Source organism: Geotrypetes seraphini, chromosome 5, assembly GCF_902459505.1.
Source record: "Geotrypetes seraphini chromosome 5, aGeoSer1.1, whole genome shotgun sequence".
NCBI classification, from domain to species: domain Eukaryota; kingdom Metazoa; phylum Chordata; class Amphibia; order Gymnophiona; family Dermophiidae; genus Geotrypetes; species Geotrypetes seraphini.
The window spans coordinates 223,904,031-223,925,083 of record NC_047088.1 but is presented as its reverse complement, the minus strand read 5'-3'; the positions used below and the strand labels follow the sequence as shown (position 1 = coordinate 223,925,083).

General features: G+C 42.0%; 1 protein-coding gene across 1 annotated transcript in view; it reads left to right on the top strand.

The window, feature by feature from the left end:
• KIF5C (kinesin family member 5C) overlaps positions 1-21,053 on the top strand; it is a 242,236-nt gene that overhangs the window by 73,716 nt on the left and 147,467 nt on the right. Inside the window, exon 4 of the mRNA XM_033946311.1 lies at positions 19,870-19,974. Coding sequence (XP_033802202.1) covers positions 19,870-19,974 — 105 coding nt within the window. The remainder of the gene's footprint in view (positions 1-19,869; positions 19,975-21,053) is intronic.

Genomic DNA, 21,053 nt, shown 5'->3' with positions numbered 1-21,053 from the left:
TTTCATATATACACACATACAATATAATCGTATTAACAACACATAATGGTTAACCACAAAATTAAAATACACAAAACACACTATATGCTTTTTAACATTCATTCCTACCAGAAAACAGATAACCCCATGCAAATGCAGGACCAAAAACTAAAAGTACTAATATTCACAAACAAACCCTAAGCTGCAAGACTCTGCAAGCAGTACAACCCCAAGAAAAACAAACAAATGCATTTCTTCCTAACAGACAGCAGATGTAAAATCACTAAATAAAAAAAATAAAAGCATTTCCCCTATCGTTGTTGTCTCTCTCCCTCCATGTGCCTTGCCTTCTGGTCTGCCCCCTGGAGTTAGCTTCAGGCCGGACCATGGTGCGATCAACGCAGGGTCTTCGGGCTGGCTCCCTGAGTGCTGCATTGCACAAAGCTGTGGGATGCGGCTCCTCGTGCGTGTCCCCGTGCCTCATCTGGAAGCCTTCCCTCTGACGTTGTGACGTTGGAGAGAAGGCTTCCGGGTCAGGCGCAGGCCGTGGGCAGGAGCCTTTTCTCACAGCTTTGGACATTGAGGACGCCGCATTGATCCCACCGAGGACCGGTGGCTACAGAACAATCTCTTGGGCCCGATGGAGGTGCCGGCCCTGTGGACCGGCACCGGTCCATGGATCGGCGGTTGAAGAACACTTCTCAACACTGCACCAACTTGAGAAATCAAAATGTAGTAAAAGTGAGCCAAGTAAAGGACAATCAAACCATTGTGACATCACTGAAGAGCTTGGTTCTTAGTCATTGGTGGCATAAGGCATTATGATGTCACAATACCAGCTCTGGTTATCAAAGGCTGAAGCTTTTTACACTGTTTATTCAGTTTTCTAATCTGTTCTCCCAAGCAGAGAATGACACGAGGACAAATTTTTCCCCGTGGGAACTCATTTTTCCATCCCGGAGAGTTCTTGTCCTGTTCCTGCCCCATTCCTGCAAGCTCTGTTCTCATTTGCACAAACCTCAAATACTTTAAAATCATAAGTGTTCAAGGCTTCTGCAGTTAAGGCAGAGCTTACAGGAATGGGGCAGGGACAGGGATACTACAAAACTCGTGGGGATGGGACGGAGAAATTGAGTTCCTGCAAGGATGGGAAAAAATTTGTCCCCGTGTCATTCTCTATTGTGTATGTCCTGAGGTCTGGGTTAGGAACCACTGTTTATGATTATGGTATCTATTCTCTGAGAAAATAGAGAGGCAAACGAGAGCTAACTAACTTGAAAAACTTAATTAAAAAGTAAGTACTAGTTTTGTGGTTTCAGGTACAGTGGTGCCTCGCATAACGAATGCCTCGCACAGCGAACGCTGCACACAACGAACTTCATGTCTTGATTCATACAACGAACTTCGTTTCACACAACGAAGTCGCCCGAGCTGCGTTACTCACTGCGCTTAACTGCCCTCTCTCACAGCCCTTCGCCTGGCTCCCTGTGCAGTGGCGGACCGTCGGCTCGCCTCCTTTTATGGAGGGGCCCGGCGCCTACTGCTGATGCGTTGGGGGGGGGGGGCGGAGCTACTCTCGCCGCTTCCCCGATGCTAGAAAAAAAAAAAAAAAGAAAAGTTAAGTCCCAGTTTTTGCCGCTGAGACTCTGCCCTCTCTCACTGTATACAGTCGTCCTTTTAAGATAAACTCCATATTTTTTATATATCATGGCTTCTAAAAAAAGCAGGAAGGTGATTTCTGTTGAAATGAAACGGGAAATAATTAGAAGGAGTGAATGTGGGGTAAAACAGTGTGACCTTGTCAAAGAGTTTGGCCTCAGCAAGACCACCATTTTCACCATTTTGACAAATTTATCTTTTTTTATGTCATCTTAGCATATTTTATGCTGCAGAACGAATAATTTTTTTTAACATGTATTGTTATGGGAAAACGCGTTTCACATAACGAACTTTTCGCATAACAAACTTGCTCCTGGAACGAATTAAGTTCGTTGTGTGAGGCACCACTGTATTTGTCTTTAGCACACTATGTAATACCCAGTGCTGATTTCATGACAGAGGAAAATAATAACCAATGATTCATTCCTAATTATATTAGCTCTGGCTTCCTTCAGGGACAGGAAACTAATCATGAGTGGGAAGCCTAAAATTACATAATGCAGTGACTTGGATTGACATTAAATCAGAATATCCTCAAAGCTGAAGCAGTACTGAAAAAACGCACCAAAATGGTTTTTGTCGTATCTTCCTCAGATCTTGGCCGATTCTTATGAAATTTAGTGCATTGTGTCCTGAATGAAGTTGATGTAAAACGTTGTAAATATTTCCCACCGCACCACAACACCACCTTGAGAAAATGAATTGTGAACTGAATAAACACATCAAAACGTTTTATGGCATATCTTGCAGAAAATGTAAAGTCAAAAAATATTTCAATTAAGCAGACGTTTAAAGTGTGCTCCCTTTGAACAACTGCACACCCTCAGATGTGGTGCTATTGATCTATGGACTTGTCGATGATGATCTGCTTCAGCTCAGCTCAAACTAACAGAGACGAGGCGCTGTTTAAGATCTTTGATGTCAGATATCGGTGTCTGGTAGACATGTTCCTCTATCAGCCCCCCAGATCCGGTAGTCTACTGGGTTTAGATCTGATGAATTTGCAGGCCAGAAGTCTGAATCAATGAAGTCTGGGGATCTCCCGATGTAGCAATTCTGTGGTGTCCTTTGCCCGATGTGCTGGGGCATTGTCTTGTTGGAAGATAAAGTAGTCTTCCACCATGTGACGGATTGCTGGCTATAGCTTCTGCGTCAAGAGGACGTCCCGGTAGTATGCACCATTGATCGATTAGGAACAGATCTGTGAATCTGAGTTTCGAGATTGCAACCGAAACCATGACTGATTGGCTGAAGGTCAGGTGGGTCTATAGCAGTGGTCTCAAACTCGCGGCCCGGGGACCACATGCGGCCCGCCAGGTACTATTTTGAGGCCCTCAGTATGTTTATCATAATCACAAAAGTAAAATAAAACAGTTTCTTGATCATATGTCTCTTTAGCTATAAATAACAATATTATTATTAAGACTTAGCCAAAAGGAAAAATGTATAAACTAGAAAGAGTTTTTTACCTCATGCAAATTTGTCATTTCTTTAATAAGGCATTAACTATTTTTTCTGAGGCCCTCAAAGTACCTATAAATCCAAAATGTGGCTCTGCAAAGGGTTTGAGTTTGAGACCACTGGTCTATAGGCATTTCAACAATACTGAAGCATGAAGTTAATGCCAAAGCACGTACAGCTGATCACTTTGTGTTAATTAGTGGAACTACAGTAAATATATTTTCAACTGTAAACCAGCTGATGCTGTGCTCTGGGTACTTGGTCAAAAGCTGCTTGCACCGTTTCAGGTGTGTGTCTTTGTTGTGTAAGGTTAAATTTTGGGCACGATGCTTTTTAAGATACTTTAATTTCAGATAGTCATGAATTATCCTAACCATAGTTGTCTGGCATATTCCTACTTCTCTTGTTTGGCGAGTTTGCAGTGTGTCCTCCTGGCTCAGTACGAGATTTCAATACTGATGTGCTTTTGTGTACGATTCGAGCATGGTTGTCCGCTGCCTGGCTTATGATCCACAGTGCCTGTTGCTCAGATTTTACGTAGCGGCACATCAAGGCCATTTTTGGTCCAACCCTTCTGTGGGAAGTCTTTCAACAATCATCAACTGTTACCTTTTAGCAGTGCCAAGTTCTTTATCGGAATTCGGTCTTCTGCAGTGAAAACCATTTTGATACAGAGACTTACAATCTCATAAGAATTCATTTTCACAAGGTAGTAGTGTGGTGCAGTGGCAAAATTTACAACATTTTACATCAACTTCATTCCGGACATGACACGGTAAGTTTTATAAGAATCACCCGAGATCTATGGAAGATATGACAAAAAACATTTTGATGTGGGTTTGTTTTTTTTGTTTGTTTGTTTCCAGTTCAGTGGATATACATGAGTATATAATCATGGCCTCGTGTAAAGGAAATATATACGGTATACTGAAGAATGTCTTTTGCATTTACTGATCCTTCATCAGTAAATACAGAACAAAAATGTTTGTTAAACAATGCTGCTTTATCTGTTATCAACTTCCATGTATTCTCTCTCTTTACCTTTGAGTCACAATTCTATTTTTGCAGTTTTACCTATCACTGACATGTCTAAAAATGTCCTGTCCCTCCACTTTATCATATTGACTGTTTTTAATGTCATTTGCAGTTTTGCTTTCTTGGAGACACGGGAGTACTTTCTAAATGTATCTACTCTTACAAGGTCAAGAGTAAGCTGCTTGTTAATTTTCCTTGTTGAAATTGATGATCACCTAGTTAGGGGTAGGCGATTCCGGTCCTCGAGAGCTGGAGCCAGGTCAGGTTTTCAGGATATCCACAATTAATATGTACGAGATGGATTTGCATGCACTGCCTCCTTGAGATGCATATCTATCTCATGCATATTTATTGTGGATATCCTGAAAACCTGACCTGGCTCCAGCTCTTGAGGACCGGAATTGCCTACCCCTGACCTAGCTAAACCTGCCATTGGTGATTATGTAGAAAGCAAAATGGTCTCTGAGCAGGCCTGTTAGAATTCCTGTGAGCGTCGGAGAAGCTGCTGGTGCTAAAATCTGGGCTACGCGTTTGTGGAAGGAGGGGTAGGTCTACACAGGGCTCCTTTTACGAAAGCGTGTTAGCGGGTTTAACGCGTGCTACTTTTCATCACGCGCTAACCCCCGTGCTAGCCGGAAAACTACCGCCTGCTCAAGAGTAGGCGGTAGTGGCTAGTGCGGCTGGCGGTTTAGCACGCGTGTTAAACTGCTAACACGCCTTCGTAAAAGGAGCACATGGATATCTCTAAGGCGGAGGAGTGTGGCGCAGTGGTTGAAGCTACAGCCTCAACACCCTGGGGTTGTGGGTTCAAACCCCACGCTGCTCCTTGTGACCCTGGGCAAGTCACTTAATCCTCCATAGCCCCAGGTACGTTAGATAGATTGTGAGCCCACCGGGACAGATAGGGAAAATGCTTGAGTACCTGATTGTAAAACCGCTTAGAAAGCCTTGATAGGCGGTATATAAAATCCTAATAAACTTAAACTTAAAGCTGCACAAAGCTGATGAAGCGCTAGCTATTGTAAGATTAGGCTATGCTAGCTTGTGCGATCCAGAAAGTTAGCTTTAGTGAAAGCATCGCTAGAAAGCAAGGATCTACCTACCCTCACCTCGTCAAGAAACAAGAGTCGGGAAAATTCCATTACCCGCTGGCTTTACTTGTCAGTATGTTGTTCCCTGACCTACTTGGATTTAGCTTTATTTCAATGTTTGGAAAACATGCTTTTTTTTTCTATGAGCGGTTAAATGCCCTCATAAATAATGACCAGTTGACCTACCCAGCGTGACAATCCTTTTTTTTTTTTCCCCTTGCATCTTCACCGCTCAGTCCATGGATATGGCTCAGCTGTTGGCAATGCAACTTCAACCTCCCGCAGGATACTTATTCGTATCTAGTTCAGTTATTGCTGTTCTCATCCTGGTTCTCTACCGTTCTGGGTAGATGCGTATAAGTGCCTGTGCTTAAACTAGCATCCACACCTTCTCTCTGCTGTCTCCACCAATGCATTTTTTGGGAATAGGTGTTGCTGATTTATCAGGTTGAGATGTGAAATGATTTTTTTTTTTTTTTTTGGGGGGGGGGATCATTAACATTTTAAAATTGTAGGAGGGCAAAAGGTGGCACAAAAGCTATGTGGGCCAGATTCTGTAACTGGTGCCTAAAAAGGATGGGTGCCTATTAACATAGCAGCATAGTAGATGACGGCAGATAAAAACCCAAATGGTCCATCCAGTCTGCCCAACCTGATTCAATTTACATTTAAAAACATTTTTTTTTTTTTTTTCTTCTTAGCTATTTCTGGGCAACAATCCAAAGCTCTACCCGGTACTGTTCCAACTGCTGAAGTCTCCGTCAAAGCTCATTCCAGCCCATCTACACCCTCCCAGCCATTGAAGTCCTCCCCAGCCCATCCTCAACCAAAAGGCCATATACAGACATATGCCATGCAAGTCTGCTCAGTACTTAGGTGCCCATTACAGAATCGTTCTTAGCAGTACCTAACTTAAAACTTAGGCGTGTGTAATGTAGGCCAGGGTTTTAAAGGCCTATTTTATAGTGCTTTATAGAATTGTGCCTAGCGGTGCTTAGGTCTTTCTCTCCACACCCCCCCCCCCCCTTAAACACATCTATTTTGGTGTTGAGCACCGCTAGGCACCATGCGATAGGTTCCTGTCTTTTGGGCAATCACATAGAAACACGATGGCAGATAAAAGCCAAATAGCCCATCCAGTCTGCCCATCCGTAGTAACCATTATCTTTTTCTCTCCCTAAGAGATCTCAAGTGCCTATCCCAGGCTTTCTTGAAATCAAACATAGTCTCTGTCTCCACCACCTCTACCGGGAGACTGTTCCACGCATCTACCACCCTTTCTGTAAAAAAGTATTTCCTTGCATTACTCCTGAGCCCATCACCTCTTAACTTCATCCTATGCCTTCTCATTCCATAGCTTCCTTTCAAATGAAAGAGACTCGGCTCATGCGCATTTACGCCACATAGGTATTTAAACGTCTCTATCATATCTCCCCTCTCCCGCCTTTCCTCCAAAGTATACAGATTGATATCTTTAAGTCTTTCCCCATACACCTTATGATGAAGCCACGCACCATTTTAGTAGCCTTCCTCAGGACCGACTCCATCCTTTTTATATCTTTTTGAAGGTGCGGCCTCCAGAATTGCACACAATATTCTAAATTAGGCCTCACCAAAGTTTTATACAGGGGCAACAATACCTCCTTTTTCCTACTGGCCATACCTCTCCCTATGGGGTTAGAACCACAGTCTCAGCACCCTGAAGCTGTGGGTTCAACTCCCTCACTGCACCTTGTGACCCTGGGCAAGTCACTTAATCCCCTTATTGCCCCAGGTACACTAGATAGAGTTTGAGGCCACCGGGACAGATAGGGAAATACGATAAAGTACCTGAATGTAAAGTACCTGAATGTAAACCACTTAGGATATAAGTGGTATATAAATAATAAAATAAATAAATAAATCTGTCTAGCTTTCGTTGTCACCTTTTCAAAATGTTTGGCCACCTTAAGATCATCACATACAATAGAGCACCCAAGTCTCGCTCTTCTGTCATACACGTAATTTCTTTACCCCCTAATCTGTACCGTTCCCACGTATTTAGTCTTGGAGGATGAGATGTACAATGTCTGCATCTATGAGACAAACATGGTTCTTCCTGTTGCATAGAGCATTCTGGACCCCTGTTCGTTTACAAAAATTAGATTGCTCTAAGTCTGATAGATGTTGGCATTGTCATCTTGAAACAGGGACTTTAGACCATTTATTATTCTATTGTCCATTTATTATGGAATTTTGGAAATCAATTTGGATCAAATAAATTGTTTATTAGAAAATCATGTGGCATTATCCTATAATACAATATTATTTGGCATGGAGATGAGAGCTAAGAGTCAAATATCCTCTACAAATAATAAATTATTGCTCATTTTGACAGGAGTTGCTATACAACAAATAACACTTAATTGGAAAAGTTGGAATAGATTGAACTTTAGTTTTTGGTGGAATTCAGTATGCCATATTTATAAAATGGAAAGAACATTAGCCATTCAAAAAGGGAACTTTAATAAATTTCAGGATGTGTTGGAGGCCATTATCAGATTATTGTAAAGAATGAGTATATATTTTTCTTCCCTGATTAGTACAAATGGAAATTGGAAAATGTTTTTATGAAATATAAAACGATGGAAGGGGATAAATTTAATTTGATGAGATTAATTGTAGAATTTCAAGTGATATATCTATGTTAAAATGTTAATACTAATGTTGATGTACTTGATGTAAGTTATAAAATGAATAAAGAATTATATAAAAAAAAAAAAGATCATCACATACAATCGCACCCAAGTCTCGCTTTTCTGTTGTGCACGTAATTTCTTCACCCCCTAATCTGTACCGTTCCCTCGGGGTTTTTGCAGCCCAAATGCATGACTTTGGCAGCTAACATTTTATGCTAAGAAATGCAAATTTCAGACCATTCTTCAAGCTTCACCAGGTCTTTCTTCATGTTATTCACACCAATCCTGGGTAGTCTACTTTAGTGCAGATTTTTGTATCATCCTAAGATGGGCACCTACTATATCTCCCAATTAAATTTTATTTTTTTGAATTATGGCCTTGTTGAAGCTCATTACTGAAGTCAATTTACTAATTAATAACAGTTTATATACCGCAGGACCGTGAAGTTCTATGCGGTTTACAATGATTAAAAGATGAAACATAGAAACGTACAGTATGACGGCAGAAAAGGGCCGATGGCCCAAGAAGTCTGCCCACCCAAGAACCTTCCCTCCCTTGATAATCCATCTATTAAGCATTCCTCTGGAGCGACCCCACCTGTCTGTCCCATCATCCCTTGAAGTCGAGCGTATTGCTGGCCTCGACTACCTGATGTGGAAGACCATTCCATCGATCAATTACCCTTTCGGTGAAGAAGTATTTCCTGGTGTTCCTATGAAGTCTTTCCCCTCTGAGCTTTAGCGGATGCCCTCTTGTCGCCGTGGGACCGGTAAGAAAAAAGATTTTTTTCTCCACCTCAATGCGGCCTGTAATGTATTTGAATGTTTCTATCATGTCCCCCCTTTCTCTGCGCTCTTCGAGAGAACATAAGCGCTGCCTGCTAGACGTTCTTCATATGGGAGATCTTTAAGTCCTGAGACCATTTGCTGAATCGACTCCATTCTCTTCACGTCCTTTAGATAATGTGGCCTCCAAAACTGAACACAGTACTACAAATTGAGTAGAATTAACAAAATTAAAAGCTAGTGATTAACAGCTCTAGAGATCAGTTATTGTGGAATAAGATTGTACAGGTCAGTTGCCTAAATACTTCAAGAACAGATATGTTTTTAGGTGTTTCCTAAATTCCCCATAAGTAGTAGTCATAAGCAATTGTTCCAGATCTTTACCCCATAATGCTGCCAGATGTGAGAAAAGATATTGATGATGTGTTTTAAATTTACATCCTCTAACCCAGGGGTAGGGAACTCCGGTCCTCGAGAACCGTATTCCAGATGGGTTTTCAGGATTTCCCCAATGAATATGCATTGAAAGCAGTGCATGCAAATAGATCTCATGCATATTCATTGGGGAAATCCTGAAAACCCGACTGGAATACGGCTCTCGAGGACCGGAGTTCCCTACCCCTGCTCTAACTGGTGGAGAAACAAAATTCAAATGTGAGCTTCTCTTATGTCTGTTGGTTGAGAAAGAGAAAAGGTCAGTTATATATTTAGGGGCTAAGCCGAATAGTACCTTAAAGCAAAAACATCCAAACTTAAACTTCACACGTGCCTCCATCCGCAGCCAATACAGAAGTTGGTAGGAAGATGTTACATGATCGAACTTCTTCAACCCCAAAACTAGCTTGACCGCCGCATTTTGCTGCCCCTCTTTACAAAACCATAGTGTGGTTTTTAGGAATTATATGAACATCGGAGCTGTTACCGCCGTGACCAGTGCTAAAAACACTAGCACAGTGTTATAAAGGGGGGAGGGTAAGTTAGGTGCCTAACTTTAGGCGTTTATATATTTAGGTGTCTTTCCCCCTTTGTGTTTAAATGCTTCTATATTGCAAGTTCTGATTGTGGAGCCTTAATAGCTGCACTCGGTGATTGGGTGAAAATTGGCTTACTTTGTTCTTGCATTTTCAGAATCTAAACCATATCTGAACTAACTCTGATCAATTTGCCTGTTGTCTGCTGTCATGTAATTAATGCCCTCCTGGATACATTTTCACTGCTAAATGGTCTCCCTGTGTTTATAAATGACACAAGACTAACGAGTCATTACAAAACGCACCAACTGCAGAACTCAAAAGCTGGGCTTTGTTAGTGTTCCTGTTGCTTAAATTAGCCTTAATTATATTGCCTGTTTTTAAAAGGCTTACTGTGTTTCTTCTCCCCCTCTATTTTAGACTTGTTTTCCTGTTTTACACCTCGTTTCTTGCCAGAAAGGGGAAAATGATTAAACATCAAATGTGGTTTCTCAAACACATTGTTTGAGATTCTATGTTTAAGGATTTTCAATTGTGTGGTTGATTTGGGGAGTCTCTCTTCAAAAGCTCTTAGGCATCTGCAAGCTAGAATTCCAACTTGTTAGCATTGTTTACGTGGAGGAAACAGGTCCTGTCACCAGGTCTATCATTTTTCCTCCACCCCAGAGGCTGTCTTCAGTGCAGGCTAAAGAGATTGCTGTTCCCTGAGCCACACTTGGCTTTCTGCCTCTTCCCCCTCCGCCCCCAGCCAACTTTTCCTTTGTGCTGCTCTCCCCCTGCCTGCTTGCATCAGCAGCTCTTTAAATAGTGGTGAGAGCGTGTTTTGCTCTCACTGCTGTGCTCTCTCTCTCCTCCTTGCCCAAGCTGACACCACTGCAGCTTTAAATGTGAAATCAGGAAGTACCTGTGTGTGGTGCTGGAGGCCATGCGGGAAAGAGCGCAGGTGTGATCATAACATTCTCTCGCGGATGGATGAGCTGGTGAGACAGGCTTTTGGCACGCTGAGCCAAGTGCCTTACCTCGCTCATACCTTAAGCTGACCCTGCTTACTTCCTCCTTTAACTATGAACCATTCAATATAAAAATATCACAGCTATTAAAGCATCAAGGGATCCAGCTCATACATCTCATATCCTTTCAAAGTTTGAACTTCTCCCTTTAAAAAAAAAAAAAGTTACTTCTTATTTAAAATAAATAAATAAAGTGGACTAATTCGGCAGAAATCTCATACGTTATGATGTTGCTGAGCATTTTTAAAGTTGCATTGCCATTGGTCAGAGTACATCATCACCAGCCAGGAAGGAAACAAGGTCAGACCAGTGGTTCATCGTGCCCAGCGGTCTGCTCACGCAGCAGCCCTTAGGTCAAAGACCAGTGCCCTATTTGAGTATAACCTTACTTGCGTACATTCTGGTTCAGCAGGAACTTATCAAACCCTTTCTTGAATCCCTAGAGCAGCGGTCTCAAACACGCAGCCCACAGGCCGCATGTGGCTCTCCAGGTTTTATTTGCGGCCCGCGGTCTGGAGGCATCATTCTCTTCCTTTAGAGCAGCAGCTGGCTCGTTTGTTCAAAGCCGCGGGTTGGCGGCTCCTTGCGCTATCCACTCCTGCATCGGAAGCCTCTCTGATGTCACAACATCAGAGAGGCTTCAGACGCAGGCACGGATCTCGCAAGGAGCCGCCATCTGCGGCTTTGAACGAACGAGCCGGCCAGACACGCTGCTGCTCCAGTGGCGTACCAAGGGGGGGCAGTCCACTGTTCTCCCTAGAGTGCGGCTCGCGGCTCGTCTAGAGTAGTGGTGCCCAACCTGCTTCCCTTCCCTTCTCATTGCTGCCATCGGGGATCAGGCCGGCACCGTGTTCTTTGATCTCCCTGCTTCTCTTCCCTGCGGTGCCGACCAACTCTCGGGGCCCGATGTCAATTCTGACGTCAAGAGGACATTCTGGCTAGCCAATCGCTGCCTGGCTGCCCGGAACATCCTTTCCGATGTTAGAATTGACGTTGGGCAGCGAGAGTTGGTCGGCCCCGTGCAGAAGAGAAGCAGGGAGATCTCTGCCTGTTCCCGATAGCGGCAGCGGCAGCAGCCTATTCCGCGGCGGCGGTGGCATGGGGGAGGGCAGGAAGGAAGGAAGAAAGAAAGAAGGAAGGTGGGGTGGGGACAGGGAGCCAGAAAAAAAAGCAAAAAATGGGGCACGGAGGAAGGAAGGAAGAAAGAAAGAAGGAGGGGGGACAGGGAACCAGAAACAAAGCAAAAAATGGGGCACGGAATCAGAGAAAGACAGACATAGAGAAAGAAAGAAAAAGTTGGGGAGGGAATGAAGTCTGGAGGAGAGGAAGCATACAGGAGACTGAAAGAAGGGAAGAAGTATTGGATGCACAGTCAGAAGAATAAAGTGCAACCAGAGACTGATGAAATTACCAAACAAAGATAGGAAAATGATTTTATTTTCAACTAGCTGATGCCCCGGCGTTGCACGGGTATTTAATTATAGCAATAACACTGTAAATGGATTCAAATAAAGATACTTTATAGTGGTGAATGAAATTATTTTTTTACAGCTTAATAAAAAGTACAATATTCAAATTATAATGTGAAATATTTGACAAAATGAATACAATACAACTAACGCAAAACGTGATTATAAACAACATTTTTAGTTTCACCTCCTGGAGCAAGAACATATAAATTCTTGGGTGAACCCACCCTTGAGCAAGCAACATAGAGTTGTGGGCCGCGAGACCCCAGAACAAATCACCCCAGGTAGTGAGGGATCTGCATACCAAGTTTCGTTCAAATCGGTCAAGCCGTTTTTGAATTACTGTGAGAATGGCAGCTTTTTACATTTTTTCCATTGACATGAATGGGTGAAATCTGATTTTCTGTTTGTAGCTCCGCCCACGTGTGCAGGTGGGACGCGAGACCCCCAGAACATATCACCCCAGGTAGTGAGGGATCTGCATACCAAGTTTCGTTCAAATCGGTCAAGCCGTTTTTGCGTGATCGCGGCACATACACACACACACACACACACACACATACATACACACATACATACCTCCGATTTTATATATATATATATATATATATATATATTTAGTGATTGAAATGTGCCAGTTTTGAGAGAGAAAAGATATTCAACTTTAAATGTGGGTGCTGCAGAAAAAAATAGAGTACTTGGAGGGCCACAGAAAAAATAGTTAATGTCTTATTAAAGAAATGACAATTTTGCATGAGGTAAAACTCTTTATAGTTTATATATCTATCCTTTTAACTGTTAAAGGAAAGTTTTATAAACTATAAAGAGTTTTACCTCATGCAAAATTGTCATTTCTTTAATGACATTAACTATTTTTTCTGCAGCCCTCCATGTACCTACAAATCCAAAATGTGGCCCCACAAAGGGTTTCAGTTTGAGACCACTGCCCTAGAGGGTGCTTTCCCCTTTAACAGCCTCTGGAAGAGCGTTCCAGATTTCTACCACACTCTGGGTAAAGAAGAACTTCCTTATGTTTGTATGGAATCTATCCCCTTTTAACTTTAGAGAGTGCCCTCTCGTCCTCTTCACCTTGGAGAGGGTGAACAATCTCTCTTTCTCTACTAAGTCAATTCCCTTCAATATCTTGAATGTTTTGATCATGTCCCCTTTCAGTCTCCTCTTTTCAAGGGAGAAGAGGCCCAGTTTCTCTAGCTTCTCATTATATGGCAACTCCTCCAGTCCCTTAACCATTTTCGTTGCTCTTTTCTGAACCCTTTCGAGTAGTACTAAGTCCTTTTTCATGTACGGTGACCAGTGTTGGACGCAGTATTCCAGGTGAGGGCGCACCATGGCCCGGTACAGCAGCATGATAACCTTCTCAGATCTGTTTTTGATCCCCCTTCTTAATCATTCCTAGCATTCTGTTCGCCCTTTTCGCCGCCATTGCGCATTGCGCGGACAGCCTCATTGACTTGTCTACAACTACTCCCAAGTCTCTTTCCTGGGGGCTCTCTCCGAGTACAGCACCGGACATCCTGCATTCGTGCATATGATTTTTGTTACTGACATGCATCACCTTGCCCTTATCCACGTTGAACCTCATTTGCCATTTCGCAGCCCATTCCTCGAGTTTGTTTATGTTTCTGACACAGTAAGGATGCTCTTATGTTACCGTATGTACAATAAATTATTTTAATATATTTACTGTATTCTCAAGGAGATATCTGTATGAACTGCCTAGCTTGTGAAACGAACGGGGTCCGTTTCTTGGTCCCGAAACCGCCCTGCACACACCCTGTCGCCTGTTCAGATATCTGGAGGCAATCTCCTTAGGAAGGAAGGACACTCAAACTTGTCCCAAAGAAATTGCCTATTTATTATTAGTCTTATATCCAGTTTTATACCTTTTGAACATGGGTCGGTGGTATTAGCAGATGACGTAAGTACAAACCATCCTTCCTAAGGGGATTGCCTCCAGATATCTGAACAGGTGACAGGGTGTGTGCAGGGCGGTTTCGGGACCAAGAAATGGACCCCGTTCGTTTCAGCTTGCACTAAAGAATGTTAATGTAGCTCTTTATAGTAGAAGCCATCTCCAGGCTGAGAAGTGATTATTGTCCTTCTATGCAACTTGCCTTGATCTTGGATTTGAGAAGCGAGTAATCCAATTTAAAGTTCATATTTTCTTAATGTAACACTGATTATAGGTTAGAGGAAATCTAAAAGTACAAGGCATGAAATCCAACCTGCAATTTAAGTTAGTGAGCATACCATTAACTTGTCTCGGAGGATACTTCGAACATAGCATACTATATGGTTTATCTAATAAACCTCTACAAAAAAAAAACAGTTAAAATGACATCTCCTGCAATACATAGCTGTCCTCTATTTGCTTATGTTGATTTCATTGGATGTTATGTTGTGTGAAGCCGTAGGACAGTGGTTCCCAAACCTGTCCTGGAGGACCCCCAGGCCAGTCGGGTTTTCAAGATAGCCCTAATGAATATGCATGACAGAGATTTGCATATAATGGAAATGCCAGGAATGCAGATCTGCTCCATGCATATTCATTAGGGCTATCTTGAAAACCCGACTGGCCTGGGGGTCCTTCAGGACAGGTTTGGAAACTACTGCCGTAGGATATAATGATAGATAGTTACCATAAGGCCTAAGCTCTGTCCATTCACAGTGCCCTTTTCCACAAGCTTTCTTTTCCTTGCTTGTCTCGTGCTTTCTCAGATTTGGTTTGGTACTTTCTCTTGTCTGCACTAACACATGTGGAGTTGGTTCATCGTATGTCCTTCCTCTGGGAAAGGGTAAAACGCGGACCTTATGGACCTCGCGGATCTAAACCCGCATGTCCTTAAAAATCTGAGGTCCGTGCCACTTTTTATGTGTAATCAATTTTTATTTTTTCAAGCAGAAAAGCAACCTACAAAAGTACAGGCAACCGTGGAATAACAACAAAGTAGAACCAGAATACAAAATAGACTAACCCAGCACCACACCACTTTTAGTCTCAGCCTAGATTATGGCTCTGACAGACCTCTATAACACTTTAGCTCTGACGGATCCTAATGCTTCTCCCTCCCTATGCTGAGACTAAAAGTGGCAAAATTTTTGCCCTGAGGTCCGTGCCACTTTTAGCCTCAGTATAGGGAGGGAAAAGCATTAGGATCCATCAGAGCTAAAGTGTTATAGAGGTCTGTCAGAGCCATAACCTAGGCTGAGACTAAAAGTGGCATGGACCTCAGATTTTTAAGGATGTGCGTGTTTAGATCTGCGAGGTCCGTAAAGTCCGCATTTTGCCCCTTCCCCCCTACCTCTGAGTACCATTAACAGTCTCTGTCTGCCAGTGAAAAACTATTGCTTAGAAAATACAACCAGAACCTCATGTGTTCTGTATATTTGTCTTGGTTCAATAGCTTGAGCTTGCATCCTGTACTTGGATATGTCAAGTCTGGTAAAATCACTCAGGAAGCTCTGCAAAGCAGTGCATTAGAAGATTATTGTCCCAATGGTTTTTACCATGGCAGTTTCAATGATCAGAAATTTATTTGCTTTAACTTTCTCCTTTTGAGTAGAAAGAGAGCGAGAGAATGAATCTCTTCAGTTTTGCAGGCAGCATGTAGTATTTGAGTTGTTCTGTGGAACTCAATTTAAGCGGCTCTGAAAATGCTTGCTGGAAATAGCAAGGCCACATTTAAAAAAGGTGTCCTCCCTCCCTAGTTCAGTTTTTCAAATAAGTTAAATATTATTGTTGAATTTCACAACTCTCCAGCTTGGCTTCAGTTGGACTTGAATTCTGAATCACTACTAGGTTAGACTTGCCTGTTTTTTTTTGTTTTGAAAAACAAAGCCAAATTTACTAGTGTTAAACCTGAATTACGAAAACCAAATTGTTTGCCGACACCCCCCCTTCTGTTCTCCAGGACTAAGGGGTCTTTTTACTAAGGCACATCAACCAATTTAGCATGCGCTAAAAATTATCGCACACTAAACGCTAACATGTCCATAGAATATAATGGATGCGTTAGCGTTTAACGCGTGCAAAATTGGCTAGCGTGCCTTAGTAAAAGGGCCCCTAAGTCTCCCAACATCTTCATTTGCATTGATTTGTTTCCTTAAAATACATACTGTTCTCTTGTTCGTCTTTCCGCAGGACTCAGATTTTGAATGGCTAGTCCTGAAGGTCGGAAATTATTTATGCATCGGGGAAAATGGTGTTCAACCTGTTCGTTTGTGTTCAAAAGGGTTTTGGTTTTAATTTTTTTTTTTTTCTGACAAACATTTTCAAAAGCAGACACTATATATATATATATATATATATATAATGTAATAGTGTGTATGGGGCTAAGCTTTCTAAAGCTCATTTGTCTATCTCAAAAGTAAACCATCATAAATCAAGATTTCAAGTGAAATGGGGCGTGTGATTACCAACTTTGAAGACGAGAAATAGCAATAGGGTTCTCATTGAAATTCATTTCAGTTTTGACTGGTTGGTCACGCTCAGAGTGAAGGCGCTGCCATGTAGGCTGGTTTAGAATGCTAATAACAGATGTTAGTTAAAATATTTGCTTTGAATCTGTATTTTTGAAGTATGCTTGGGAAGTTTTGAGATTTATTTATAGATGGTTGCTCTTTATTTTGTCCTTTTTCATTCAAGAGCATAATTTTTTTTTAATTTTTTATTACTTTTCACTTTTACATCACCAATACTTTGGAGACAAACAGAAATTCTTCAAATAAAATAAAGCTGAAAATTCAATAAGAAATAATTAGCACCTTTCGCCCATAACATTTAGGTAATTGTGATCCAAAATTAGGAAAAAGTAAGAACATAAATCTTAAGCATGCAAAAAGCAATTCTATAAACTGGTGACTAAAGTTGGACAACTCATGCAAGTTATGGATTTATTTAATTAAAAACTTTTTTATACTGTTTAAGAAAACTAAACGGTTTACCTCATAAGAACATGCATAAAATAACAGACAAACTAAAATCTTAAAAACTCCATAGTTAAGAGTTTCTTCCCTTCAAGTGACAGTCCATAAATCACAGGAATGCAGTGGCAAAGAGCTGGATTCACTAAGGCCACGGATCTGATCTGATCTGTGGGCGATCTGATTCGATCTGTGGCCAGGGAGCTGATTCATGAAGCGTCCTCATGCAAATGAGGGCGATCGGAATCACACCCCCAACCGGCTGCACGGATCGCTTTCCAGCAATCCCGACGCAGACCATCTTTTTTGCCTGGCCCTCCATACCCGGCAGAGCTGGAAACTTTTTTTACTTTACTTTTTTTTTTTTTTTTACTTCGCGAGCCCATGGTTTTAACCTGCTTTAAACCCGCAGGTTAAAACCATGGGCTTGCACTGCAGGGAAGGGCAGGAGAGTCGGGGCAGAGAAGAGTGGAGAATCAGGGCAGAAAGCAGGGTGGCAAGAGCTGAGAATCGGGGCAGAGAGCAAGGCGGCAAGAGCCGAGAATCGGGGCAGAGGGTAGGGGCGGCAGAGAGCAGGGAAGTCGGAAAGGACCCGAGTGACTGGTCCTCAGCAGTCGCTTATTTTTTGATCAGCCAGCCCAGTCGGTGTCCCTCATTTTTCGTAGTGAATCGCTGCCTGCCTGTATTTGCATGCTGTTCCCCCTCATTTGCATGTGCGGATAGGATTGGATGCGGATCAGATCGGGAGTAAGGTTAGTGAATCGGCTCAGGAAAGTGGTCGGGACACGATCGGTGTCCTTAGTGTATCTAGCGCAAAGAGCTGAGTTTTTGTTTCTTAAATTGTAACCGGTTTACATAAACAAGCATGTGATTTGGCAATAATTGCACGGGACACACCTAAGTGCTAGGTGCTATTCTGTAACTGATGCATGCATGTGGGCAGAGTGGGTAGATCACAGACACAGTTCCCTCTTAGCTGAACAGCAGTCCTCCACCTATAGTCCTGGCAGTGGGAGGTGCTGTTTCACAATCACATTTTCAATAGTGAGGGACAGGCAAGCTCTGCAGGACTCCAGGGAACATACCTGTCTCTAGCAATTGAAAACACAATATTGAAGCACCTCCACCTGCTGGCTGCAATGCAATTGGAGGACTCCCACTCAACTTAGAGGAAACAGTAGCCATGTGTATGTTACCAAGTGACTCATGCATTATACTATCAGTTGGCAGGCATTGCATGGCACACTTGGTCCAACCATAGGTGTTACCATTTACAACAGATCTAACTTTCAGCACACCAAATCAGAATTATATAATGGCTTAGGTTCACCCAGGAGCCATTATAGAACTGGCGCTAAGCGTGCCCCATTGTGGTGCCTAAATCACGGAGCCAATTTGTAGATTTGCTCCCATGATTTTTAAATTGAGCTCTTGGGGGAAATTCTATAAAAGGCATCTAAAGTTAGGCTCTTATAAAAGGTTTGTATCGTTTCCTAAAAGAGAAGTCCATAGGCCATTATTGAGATGGCTTGGGGAAATCCACTGCTTATTCCTAGGATAAGCAGCATAAAATCTGTTTTATTACTTGTGATCTAGCTAGGTATTGGGACCTGTGTTGGCCATTGTTGGAAACAGGACCTTTGACTGTCTCTGTTTTGCAACTCTTATGTATGAGTTTTAACAAGTTCATAATTGGGGGAAAAATAAAAATTAATCAGGTGATAGGTCCCTATCTTCTTAGGCACAATTCTACAAAAGGTAGGTGCTTATTGCATGGTGTCTAGCGGCACCTAACTCCAAAATAGGTTTTTTTAGGGGTGGAGAAGGACTTAGGCACCACTAGGCATGTTTTTCTAAAGGACTTAGCTGCCTATAATGTAGACCTTTAAAACCCTGGCGTTTTAAGTTTTAAGTTAGGCTCCATTCTGTAATAGGCGCCTAAGTGTGTTTGACGACAGATAGGCACCTTTATTATAGATGCCTATCTTTCTAGACGCCATTTACAGAATTTCTCACTTAAAAGTCTAATGCATGAAACAATCACATTTCTACTGGTATGTTGCACCGTATGGGTGATTCTGGTGAAACATGCAAATTTTGGGTTCAGTTGTATAATCTGGAAGAGACAACTACCAACCCATACAATAAGGTTATAGTGCTATATCTCTACCACATATGTATGTATGTGCAGGGCATAATTTATGAATAAGGCACAGTTTCTATGAGAAATGAACGCAACTTCTGTGACTGTTCCCAGAAATGATGTCTTTGGGCAGAATTTAATATATACCAGACCGGTCACTGGGGTTCAGTTAATAACCCGAAAGTGGGTTATAGGAAAAATTGGACAGAGCACGGGACTTTACGGATTTTATTGTATCCTCCTATGAACTGAGAAACTTGAATTGAAGCTTCCTCCAGCATTTCTGTACATACAAACAACAGATTTCAGTCTTGAAATTTATTGTCCCTAAGTGAATGCTGCTGTAAACACATCTCTAAAAATCTGTTTTTGAATTTGGCTAGCATTCATTATTACACTTGGGTTTTGGTTCTCTCCCCCCCACCCCCCACGCCCCATTCCCCCCCCCCCCCGTGGTTGTTCTTTCTTTAATTTGTGACTGTGTTCAGACTTTTGAATCCCAACACATGTAAATGTATGCGGGTGAGGGGGAATATCTGGTCTTCATTTTGCCTTGCTCTGTTTGTATGCGTTGCCCAAAGGGTAGCAAATCTAGAATTCTAGACATTCACTAAAAAATACTGTTTGTCCTGTTATCCATTAGGGGAAGCTGCATGACCATCAGCTTATGGGAATCATTCCAAGAATTGCACACGATATTTTTGATCACATCTATTCCATGGATGAAAACTTAGAATTTCATATCAAGGTAAGTGTGGCATGATGCATAAATGAAAGTGATCAGATGATGGATAGCTGTCAGAACTTGTAAAACATTTTATTTTTTTTATTTTTTAAGGAATATCACATGAAGCCTAAATTGAAAATTACCTCTTTTTTTTTTTTCCTAATAAAGATGAATTTTGGTTTTCCATTCCAGTTGGAATTCATACCATACCATATCATTTCTTATACCTTGCAAAATTTCATAAGACCATAAGAATAGCCAGTGGTCCATCAAGCCCAGTAGCTCACGGTGGCCAATCCAGGTCACTAGTACCTGGCCAAAACCCAAAGAGGAGCAAGATTCCATGCTACCGATCCAGGGCAAGCAGAGGCTTCCCCATTTCTTTCTCAATAATAGACTATGAACTTTTCCTCCAGAAAATTGTCCAAATCTTTCTTAAAACCAGCTACGCTATCCTCTCTTACCATAACCTCTGGCAATGTGTTCCACAGCTTAACTATTCTCTGGACGCATTAGTTAATGATGGCGTTTTATTTTTTCACACGGTGCTTTCAACTATCAGTGCAAGATTGAATGAACTATTTTAAGTGAACTTTTTCATTCCAATACAAGAATTGCGTGACTCCTCAGGTAGGCCATTCTGGCCGAAACATGTACATGTCGAGTCGTTGAATGTTTTAATGAAGAAATAAAGGGTATTCATGAAATACATTGAGTTCACCAGTCTTCTTTGGATTTTCCACTCCTTTGTGTTTGCGTACTATGTTTACCATACGCATGCTGGTGTTGAAAGAGCCTGCCGCTGATGTTCTATGCTGAGCTGCTTTGGGACCTTAAAGCATCTGTGTGTGCTCAAGGCCATCTGACTCATGCCCCTCTCTGAGAATCTGATGAGAATCTTGGAGAGGGTGGGAGCTGGAAGGTCACGAATTGGGTCTGAAACAAAGCCATTATACATATTCATTCATAACCACCAAAGGTATTTTCTTTTCCCCTCTCAAAATATTAGGCCTTTCCTTGTCTGTCTCTTAGATCCTGTTATGTGCACTTTTAATCCAATCTATGCTGCTTAATAAATAAAAATTCATCCTAGATGTTGG